The 11,689-nt window shown below is 38.7% G+C and overlaps 1 protein-coding gene across 2 annotated transcripts in view; it reads left to right on the top strand.

Annotated features, from left to right (window-relative positions):
• Positions 1-11,560, top strand: part of LOC106872146 (zinc finger protein 83) — a 33,746-nt gene extending 22,186 nt beyond the window's left edge. For both annotated transcript variants that reach the window (XM_052975119.1, XM_052975118.1), the window contains exon 2: positions 9,105-11,560. In XM_052975119.1, coding sequence (XP_052831079.1) covers positions 9,214-11,520 — 2,307 coding nt within the window. In that variant the 5' untranslated portion in view covers positions 9,105-9,213 and the 3' untranslated portion in view covers positions 11,521-11,560. The remainder of the gene's footprint in view (positions 1-9,104) is intronic.
• Positions 11,561-11,689: the final 129 nt, after the last annotated feature.

The raw sequence follows: 11,689 nt of genomic DNA, 5'->3' as shown, positions 1-11,689 counted from the left end.
TTGTAGCTTTTTGAAAGTGGTGAGGCGATATGGATGGATGTTTGGGAAGGAGATTTTAGTGTTTCTTTAAGAAAAAAGGAAGATTCATACTCTCTGTGGATTACCAATAAAAAATTTAGAGAAAAGTAAAAATATGAAGAAATTGGGGTGGGACAGGAGAAAATTAAAACATTGCGAAATCCTAATCTCCTCCATCGGAAACATAGGAATTGGAAGAAATTTAGGAAGAAAAAAATAAGGTGGGGGTGCAAATGTCATCTTGGATATGCTAGAAACAACAGGTAAAGGACAGGATTTCTGAGAAAACTTCCTTTTAAGTTTATATTGAAGATCAGGTTTTTAAATACACTCACCACAAATACAAATTACAGAATAGAAAAAGGTAATTTCAATTGGATTTGAGCTGTAATTTTGTGCATGCACACAGCAAGAAATAACAAGGTTTATACAGAAGTTTTACCTAGTGTGTGTGTGTGTGCCAAAGGAAGTTGTTTTATGGCATTCTTTCGTTTGAAACAGCAAAGTTGTCAACTCAGTCATATGGGATCATATGATTGTTCATTAATTTCCATCAAAAGTGCTTTACACCTTTTAAATTTTAAATATTCTATTTAAAATTCATTCTAATGTGGGTAACTTTAACAAATGAAAGGGAAGTAAATTTTCTTGACATGTATTAGTTGTGGTAGGTCAGGTGTGTGTGCACGTGTGTACATGCACAGTTTCCATTGATGAAATCTTTGGTTTTGTCACAGAACAATGGACCATTGGAAACTATTGATATCTTTGTATATTACTAATAATGTATGTGTGGCCTGAGTCATTCACTCGATAGGACATGCTAATACTAGTTCAGCTTCACATTTAAACTTCACTATTGAATGCTAGGAAAATATGAAAACAGTTTTCTTTTATTCTCGGTGGCGGGTGATGGGGTGGGGGTATTATTATTTTGTACTTTAAACTTCAGTAATTAAAATTAGAATATTAATTATTTGCAGGACAAAAAGAATTAAATACAACAAAAATTGTTACTATTTTACAACTATGCATATCATCCCCATCATAATCATATGCCCATGTTCTGTGCTGGCATGGGTTGGACAATTTGACAGAATCCAATGGGTCCATGGACTGCGTTGTGCTCCAGTTCATTGTCTACTGTGGTGTGGTTTCTACTGCCAGATGTCCTTCCTAATGTCAACTGCCTTACAGTGTGTACTTGTTTTTTTTTTTTTTTTTTTTGTACTGCCAGTAGTATGATGACAATGAAACTTGCAAGATTTTTTGTTAGACGAGGGATTAATGCATAAAAACATCAAGGCCCGTTACAGGAACTTATCAGTGATGCCATGTATTTTTAGTTGAACTTACTACCTCATGATTGTGAGCCTGACACTAACCACTGAGCTGAGTAGAAGTTAAAAAAAGATGTATTTCTGGTCATGCTGCATGCTGTTTATTTACAAGGAAATGTAATTGTTTTGTTTTGTTTTTTTTTGCAATTTTACAATATTTCATAATTAAGCTTTAATATTTGGCGCTCATGCTATTTAAATATCCTCAAAACCATGCCAAAAATACAGAATGAAATATTTTCTCAAATTATGAAAACATACCACTGGTGGTGCATGCACATGCTGATTTTGTGAAGATTGTGATGAACCACCAGTGGTACATATAGTGGTGAGCATGTTAGAGTATGTGAGAATGGGTCAGGGCAGAAAAGGTTTCTTACTGTTGAGGATCTACATGGTTATTGCTGTTTTAAAGAGAGGGTGAGAATGATTGGGTGGAGCTGAAAGGCGATAAAATAGTATTGATGGGGTGTCTGGGTGGCTTAGGGCTATAGTAGAAGACACTCACCCAAGCTGCCATGCAGTGGGACTCAACCCTAAATCATCTGGTTATAAGAGGTGAGTAAAAGGCTAAAGGGTAAAAACTGCTTTTGGTCATGAATGACCATTGGGTTGCACCTAGAAAGTTACCCTCCGAAGCACAAGTCCAGGCAAGGTTGTTTATGGAATACTAGCAGTTGCCCATGTATATCAGCCTCCCCTCTCCGTTTTTACCTGCTGAGTGGACTGGAGCAATGTAAAATTAAGTGTTTTGTTAAGAAAACAATGCATCACCTGGCCCAGGTATCAAATCCACAATCTTACTATCATGAGCCTGACCCCCTAACCATTAAGCCAGGTGCCTCTACAATTGGCATCTATGCCTATAGTGGAATAAAATTATGATGACTGATCACAATGCTGGCTCCTTAATGATCTGATCCTGTAAAGGAGCTTCTGTTCATATTCGTCATCAGGAATTGAAACCTGAAATCTTCAGCAGAAAGTAATCTTTTAAACGACCTGTTTATCGATTGTGACCTTGAAGGATGTATAAATGCGCGATGATAACCTTGCTTTGTGTGTTGCTAAAGATATATGATAATTTAGTACTTACATCTCACTCATCGTTACATATCATTACCTCTATTTGGTCTGTTTGACTTTTTGGCACCAGTCCAAACCATACATGTTTGATAGTTTATATTGTTTTCTTTTTCTTTTTTAATATACACAACTGGCAATGGTATTTAGAAATTCTGATAGCTCTGTCTCGTATTTAGTGTGAGGGAGGTTATTTAGAAAACTTAGTTTTAGACACAAATATCAGACTAATATTTCTGTCTGAAACAAAGAATTTTCTAAATAACTTGTCCTAGTACTAAATACTTATGCTATTATTATTATTGATTAAATGGACTGAAGTGACAATCAGTAGAATGATTAACAAAATGCTAAACAGTATTTAGCTACATTACTTAAATTCTGAGTTCAGTTTCTAGTGAGGTCAGTGTAGCTTTTCATTCTTGAGGGAAGGAGTACAGGTCAGGTCAGGTGTTCAAGTGATCTCTAAGGGCTCTGGATTGTGTCCAAGTCTCGCAGCTGTAGAGCAAGATAGGGAGAACCAGAGACCTGAAGACCTGCACCTGTGTCCTCCTGCAAATTATGAGAATCAGTTCAGCATCCAGATTAAATGCCTTGTGAGTATGTGCTTTGGCTTTTTGTGCTCCAAGGTCAACTTTGTCTTTTGTCCTTTCTGACCCTTAAAGTACTAGACCAGGACATTGGACCTTGTAGTAGACTAATAAAAAAAAAACAGAAATAGCATAGACCTTGGGAAAGAGTTTACATCATTCTTCTTAATCCTTTAACTCCACTTAGAGCATAGAGCGCCAACAAGAGATCCTCATCTATCTCAATGTCTGGCAATGGGTTGCAGCAGCCATCAGTGCTTCCTTTTGGCTTTCACCATGTTTCTTCATATGCAGTCTCTGAAAACTACCTCCCCTTAGCAGGACTAGTTTTCATTTGTCCTCTTGTTGGTGTTTCAGTAACAGTGTAGAAAAGATAGTACAGGGCTACTAACTCTGTGCCCATCACCCTCCTCTCTCAACCAGGCTAGGGACTGCCTATGGCAAAATTATTTGCATCATTGTTACAGACAATTTAAGCTGAGGTTACAAAGTACTCAAAAGAGCTATGGTGCTGGTGATGGTGGTGGAACTGGGTTCAATTTATGCAACTATAACACTCCTCACAAATTTGTGTCTTTGTGTCTCTATTAAAATTCATTTATTATCATTCCAGGGGAGTGGTGGGAAGCATAAAATGCTCAGTTAAATACGTTACAAATTTCATTCTGTTTCTTTGTGTTACGAGTTGTTCAAACATTTTTTTGCAAATTAGCACCAATGGTTTGAATGAGTTTGTCATATGTGCACCTTAATACCATGTCATCCCATCTCATTTGTGAGGCCTAATCTGTGAAGACCTGATCTAACTTACCTTGTCTCAATATCTAACAATGTAAACACTTTTCTATACTATTAACGTACAGAAAAAAGAAGATAGGAGAGAAGTGACAAATCATTACACTGTTTGTTGTCCAATCCTCAGAGAAGACAATGCTAGCTTCCTTTCCAAATCAGTTGCTTTATAAAGCAATCACAAATTAGGATAGCTCAATTTATATATTTTGATAGCTTAACCCTTTAGCATTTAAACCGGCCGCACATAACCTGCAATGTCATTCTAAAATTAAACAGTTTTGTCATTGAAATCTTGAAGCTACAAAATAATGCATGAATAATTAAAAACAATGTGAATAAATAAGCATAACAACCTACAGATCCATTTCTCATGTTGTACCATGTCTCTGCATAGCAGAAGACCACAGTGGACACTTCCATAAACAGTGATGAGTCATGGCGTGCAGCATGTTAGTCTGTACATGTTGCACTTTTTCCAGTGTCCATTCCATTTTTTATCTCCCTGCAGATTCTCTTGATAGCTACAGGGGAGGTAGGTTCAGTGGACTTGATCAGTACATAACAATTGCTGTACCTCTACCAATTATTAGTGAATTGGTGATGTGCATCCCAACACCATGTTTTGAACTACTAGCACTGTTGATATTACACCTTTTTCTGTATGTACGGGTTTTGTTTGTCGGGGTCAAGTGAGAGAAATGATGTTTTTTGTATATTGTTGTAGTAGTGTTCTGGAATTTTTGGAGATTTTCATGAAGTGACGGGAATTGTGGGATATTGAAATGAGACTGCCCCACTTTATTCAGGTGCAAATCACCACATCTCCCACTCTTTTTCATTTCCTCAGTGAGGACCAGTGTCCAAAGATCCTTTCTCACCTTGTCCCATGTCTTCCTGGGTCTATCTACCCCTTCTACAGGTACCCTCTACAATTAGAACTTGGCACTTCTTTATGCAGCTGTCCTCATCCATACACATCACATGACCAAACCAGCACAGTCTTCTCTCTTGTACACAACATCTGGTACCATTTATACCTAGTTTTCCTCTTAAATCATTTATGCTCTGTTGTGCATGCACTCTGACATCACTCACCCAGTGGAGCATGTTGGAAATAAATTTCTGTAGAGTGTGACCCATCCAACGCCATTTGTTCCTTTTGGTCTGGATGTCAGTAGGTTTCTGATTTGTCTGTTCTCACAAGGTTTTGTTTAAGCCTGTCTTCTTCCTATCTCACTCAGAGGATGTTCCAGAGACAGAGGCATCTGTTCACAAACATTTAGAGATTGTATGGAAAACATACTACTTTTGATTCTCTACAAATTATTGGCCTTGCGTCCAGTGAAAAGAACTCGATAATATTTTATTAGATGCCAGTGGTTATGTAATTAGTATATTTCATAGTCCATAATGTGTGAAGAGGCAAAAATGACCAACTAGATTACGTATTGAGCTATCAGTTAGTGATTTATTTCCTGTTTAGCTAATCTAGACAGTTCACTGAATCTGTGAGAAGGTCATAGAAATTTCTACATACTTTAGGTCAATTAGTTTCTGTGAATAAACAGATTTCCCAGTCTCTCATATACTAGCTTTATGGAATCCTGTAGTTTGCAAAAAAGACTTAAGTATGCAAGTGTCTGGTGTTTTTTTTTTCTTTTTCTCTTTGCAGTGTTTCTGTAAAATGCTCATTATTAAAGCTTCTTAAGTCCCCCCACCCAATATTTTATCCGATGAATCTAAATATGTATTATATTTTGTGTATTGTAATCGGTATTCCAGTGTTTTTTTAGGCTTACGGAAGAAATTGCTTTTTCATTTATCTTCACTGGATTTAATTATTGTTATTTAGCATTTGGTTAGCATTGATCCAACTCATCTTTTTGTGTATCTGGGACTTCATTGTTCAATATGTCCTTCCTTCTTTTATGATGGTTGTGATTTAACGGAAATTTGGTTGCTATTTCTAGCAGGCCAAATGACCTCATAGAGGTTCCCTTGTTGAATTGACTGGATGTAATAGTGTTCTGGTTTGATATTAATGTTTAGTTACTTACAAGTAGTTTGGGCAGTAACTGCAGGGTTTCTATCAGTTGAACTGATAGAATATTTAAGTTGTCTAGTCTACATACTTGCCTTGATTGAGCAGACCTGCATGATCAATGACATTCCGTCCATGACTATTCCATCTTTTTTATCTTTGGTCAGTGTATAGCGGATTAGATCATTCAACATGTCCTTCTTTCCCAAGATGATAAGAGTGTTATTTGGTGGAAATGTGGCTGCCAAATCTAGCAAATTGTGCAACTCCCTAGAGTTTCCCTCATTGATTCATGAGTTATTTAGTTTAGAGTTTATTTTAGGCATAGGCATGGCTGTGTGGTTAAGACATATGCTTCCCATCTACATGGTTTTTGGTTCAATCCCAATGCATGGTACCTTGGGCAAATGTCTGTAGCCCCGGACCAGCCATACATACATTGTGTGTGCATGTGTATGTATATGCTTGTGTCTCCTTGTCTTGACATTATGTGATTGTTGTAAACGAATGCCATTCATTTCTAATATTCTGTGAAGATATATCTGGCTAAGGGGGAAATACTACCTTGCTTGGAAATGGGTAAGATTTAGTAAACTCTGCAAGCATGAAAAAAAATGGACCTTAAACTGATGATGGTTGTGGTGGCGGCAGCGGTATTTTACGTGCATGCACAACGTTTTATGATGTGGAGAGAATTATTATGCTGGAGGATATGTTACCTTTAAGGGTTTATGAGAGAAAGGTTTGGATTCAATACAATATTCCATGATAATCTCTATATACTGGCAGAAGGCAGAAGACAGGACATATTTCATATCTGTCCTAGTAGGATCAGGCATGGCTTTGTGGTTAAGAAGCTTGCTTCCCTATCATTGTGATGTTGGGTTCAGTCCCACTGTGCAGTGCCTTGAGTAAGTATCTTCTACAATAGCTCTGGCCTGTCTAAGGCCTTGTGAGTGGATTTGGTAGGTGGAAGCTGAAAGAATCCTGTCTTATATATCTACATATGTATGTATTTGTGTATGTACCTTTTGTCTAAACGTTTCGTTATAGTTTTAAATGTGAAAAAAAAAAATATCTGGCCATGGAGAAATATTATTGTACTTGAAAACAGATGAGAGTTAATGATAGAAAGGGCACCTAGCCATAGAAAATCTACCTCAACAAATTCTGTCCGATCTATGCAAGCATAGAAAAGTGGATGTTAAATGATAATGATGATGGACAACAGAATGAACGAGTGAATGAATGAGTTTATGTAGGTGGAAGCACTTTTAATGATTATAAGCATTAAACAGCGAAAGTATATTGAGTTACATTAAAATATAAACAATAATATTAATTAATGACTCAAGTTATTTTCATTGTGCAGATGTCACCATTCAGATATATTTTTATAGACTCAATAGTAAAATGCTGTACAAGGTAATTAGTAGCATAAGCAATTCCTATGGTAACTACATAACATTATATGGTGTGGTAATGACATACATCCAGGACTGCTGTATGCATATATATGTGTGTGTGTATCTTTACTGTTCAGTCTAGAGATGTCATTTTTTGTTTGTTTGTTTCTTTTTTAACTTATTGTTCTTGTCTTATTTTTTCTGTTTGTGTTTGTTTTTCATATCTGCTCATATATACCTTGGTAGCTTGTGTTGCCAGGGAATATATGATATATCATGATACCTGCCAAATTAAACAATATTATCAGGTGTCAAAATTGTGTTGATACTTGGTTGACAACTGATGAGGGGTTGAGCAAGCCTACGTCCATTGTGTGTGTTTTTTTTGCAGTTTATCTGTTTGTTCCTTTGTCATCCCCTGTACTTCCTCCTTCCATGTGCCACATATTTTATTATTGCTTTGTGAGATCATAGACTTCCACCTAGAAAGTTCCCTTTCCAAAGTGCAGACCTCGGCAGTTTTCCACAGAGAACAAGCAGTTGCCCATCCATGCAAATCTTGTTTCATGCCATTGAAAAGGACAATGGCTGATACAGTTTGGTGCCAATGTTGCTGCATCTAACATCTAACAAACAGACATTCTCATTAATCATTTCAATAAAACCAGCCACCAGAAACCATTCAAAGCAGACAGAATCATAAAAATACTGCATACTTCATCTAATCAATGCACCCCCCACCCCCATCTCTCTGTCTCTCTCTTTCTCAAAAAATCTATAAACTACGAACTCAGAAATATATACAGATGCTTTAATCACATGGATCCTTAATGAGTCATTAATAAATGTATATTCAACTGCTTGTACCTAAGACTACTAATAAAGGTAACATCGCAATTTTACGCCAAAGCAGTCAACGAAGGGAAAATTGTTGATGGCAGAATCTTGGTGAATAGCCACAGTTTACATTAAATTTATCACAGATTCACTGCCAATGGTAGGTTGACCTTTGGTACTGCAATCCTCTGGTGTTGCTTGACATGCAAGATATAGCACCCGAATCTCCCTCCTCACATCCTACAGGGTTACAAAAAAGGAATAACATTGGATAAATCTAGACCTAGAGACATCTGAACACAATAAGCTGGTATGATCATGACTGGACCACCTTTGATGTAGGTTTGTTTCAATAAAGTTAGCCTAGGATTAAACAACAGCACAACCATCATTTCCACCATACAAAACCAAAGTAACAATAACAATTATATTTCATTTGACATCACTTAGCTTTCTCATTCATCATCATCATTGTTTAACATCTGCTTTCCATGCTAGCATGGGTTGGACGATTTGACTGAGGACTGGTGAAACCGGATGGCAACACCAGCCTCCAATCTGATTTGGCAGAGTTTCTACAGCTGGATGCCCTTCCTAACGCCAACCACTCAGAGAGTGTAGTACTCTCAGAATCCAATGAAAAGCTTTCCTTTCATCCTTTTGTGACCATATTTCTGTTGCGATACATTATTTTTTTTTCAGTTAATTTCTAAAATAACGAAGAATACAATAAAACAGCCTCATCATTATTCATCATCATCATTGTTTAACATCTGTTTTCCATGGACTTTGATTGGATGATTAACATTGTGCAAGTGGGTGCTGAAAAGTTCCTGGCTTTGAATAAAAGAAAATACAGGAGGATCAGTTAGTTAATTATGATTTTACTTTTTTAAAAATCTGTTGTTTTTTTTTGTGTTTGTTTTTCTTTTTGTCTGTGTATCTAGCTTTGCTTATATACTTTACCTTTTTTTCTTCTTCTTTTTAATTGCAGGCTGCCATTAAACACTGAAGTCTCTGAATCTGACAGAAGGAGCAGTTAACAAATCTAATATTTTAACATCTTCAACCCTTCAAAGTTACCATTCCCTTCCCCTAGCATCATGTCTGAATTCGATACTGCTTCAGCTGTTATCGTGGACAGCGGCGGTCAGGATTTGAAGTACAACTTCCCCGTGCATGTACTCATTGAAGAACCACCTTCAAGTGAGTGCATTGACCAAGATGATGAAGATTCCCTGATGCCTTTCGGGGGTAATGGAGATTTTTCAACCTACCAAACAGCTACTCATAATGGCCACGTATCCGATTCCTTTTTATACCAACAGACCCACTACTATTTACCACAGAATGAAATATCGTCTCTATATGAAATGGCAAGACGAGAGAGTCTCTACGAACATGGAGATCAGTCTGACTATGGTTATGATGAGTTCAGTATTCCAAATGGAAAGCATGATTATCAGTACCAGGAGAATGACGATTCTTCGGTAGATCAGAAGGACAAAACCATCGTCTCTGGTGTTAACCATACAGCCAGTCACGGCCATAATCATAAAGCAGCTCGAGCTTGTGAGTACTGCAACATGAGTTTTGCAAGTACCGATGACCTCGCGCTGCATATGCGAGTTCATTCAGGTGGTAAGCCTTATTTATGCCAACAGTGTGGTAAGACATTTAGCGATAGCTCAGCCCTGGCAAGTCACGTGAAGTCCCATACTGTTGAGAAAAGATTCAAGTGTGACTTCTGTGGCAAAGCATTCACCAGGAACAGTAACCTCAGTGACCACATGCGCACACATATTGGCAGAAAGCCGTTCAAATGCGAGACTTGCGGGAAACTATATGCCTTGGAAAACAACTACAATGCTCATATGGAAACTCATGCCAATGACAAACCTTATAAATGTGATATTTGTAATGTAGAGTTTACCAAACGCAACCTACTCATTTCACACATGGACGGCCACAACAAGGGCCGTTGCTTTGAATGTCAAAAGTGCCCTAGAAAGTTTGTCACTACGGGGGAGCTTGATTCGCATGTGAAGTCTGCGCACCCAGAAGCTGTGCCAATAAAGGACATGTCCGAAAACAGTCACTCCCGTTTGAACAATCATGCAGACAATGGTGTTGGTAAAGACGGCAGCGCTCTCAACGATGCAGTGCAGCGAGACAGTTCTGGTAATATAATAGGCCAAATTAGCAGCCCTGTAGTAACTACAACAACAAGCGAGAAGAAGAGCTTCCCATGTGACATTTGCACCAAGTCCTTTACTCGTCGTAGCAACCTCACCCAACACAAACGTACCCATAGTGGAGACAAGCCGTATAAGTGTGAGTACTGTGGAAAAACATTTGCAGTGAATAGTAATTTGACTATACACATAAGGATGCACACCGGAGATAAGCCTTACAAATGCTGCTTCTGCAGCAAAACGTTCATCGTCAATTCGCATCTCACTGCACACATTAAGTCTCATACCACTGATAAGGTGCACAAGTGTGACTACTGCGGCAAGACGTTTCTGCATGCGTGCGACCTCACCGTGCACGTACGTACGCACACTGGCGAGAAACCCTACAAATGTGTTTACTGCGGTAAAGCCTTTGCCCGCAGTAGCCATCTCACTGACCATGTCCGCACTCATCAGAGTGACAACGACTGCAAATGTAGCTTCTGCGGTCAAGAATTTGACCATCCCGATACACTGGCACAGCATGTGAAGACCCACAAAGCAGAAGGTGATGACAGCAGTTCCCTCAGCGAGGCCCCTACTTTGGCCACGACGCCAACCCTTGTGCCACAACACTTTCATCATCATCATCATCCTGTGCAACAACCGCAGCAACAGCAGCACAAGCATCAACTGCTCCAGGCACAGCAGCAACACCAACATCAACACAAACCTCAATTGCAACAGCAGCAGCAGCAACCTCAACCGCAGCAGCAGCAGCAGCAACATCATCATCATCATCATCATCAACAATTGCAACAGCAACAAAAACAACAGCCACAGCACCAACAGCAGCAGCAGCAAAAAATTCAATTACAGCAGCAACCACAGCAAAAACAGCAACCACAGCAAAAACAACAACCACTGCAGCAGCAGCAGCAACAACAGCAGCAGCAGCACCATCACCACATCCATCAGCATCAGGACACATCATCTCGAGTTACGACAACTGCTGCATCGATACCCCAACCCCTGTCTCAAGAAATGTTGAAAGTCGGTGTCGGTACCGGTGCCGAAAACCACACTGACCACCATCACCAGCATCATAACCAGCAGCAGCAGCAGCAGCAGCAGCAGCATCAACACCACCATCCCCATGGTCATCACCATCATCAACATGTGCATTTCCATCATCATCATCATCAACCTCATCAGCATTCAGATCCTAAAGTTTAGGAAAGGAATTTAAAAAAAAAAAAAAATGACCTTTTTTTTTTTTTTCTTCTTCTCATGGAGGATGAGAGGGAGGCGTGGATGTTGAAGATTGTCCTCTCTGCCACCGCTATCATCACTTAACTTTATAAATAATAGCAGTAGACCATCAGAGTGTGTGTGTATAGGTATG

The sequence above is a fragment of the Octopus bimaculoides genome, chromosome 20 (genome assembly GCF_001194135.2).
Source record: "Octopus bimaculoides isolate UCB-OBI-ISO-001 chromosome 20, ASM119413v2, whole genome shotgun sequence".
In the NCBI taxonomy this organism is placed as follows: domain Eukaryota; kingdom Metazoa; phylum Mollusca; class Cephalopoda; order Octopoda; family Octopodidae; genus Octopus; species Octopus bimaculoides.
This window is presented reverse-complemented; position numbering and strand designations above follow the sequence as displayed.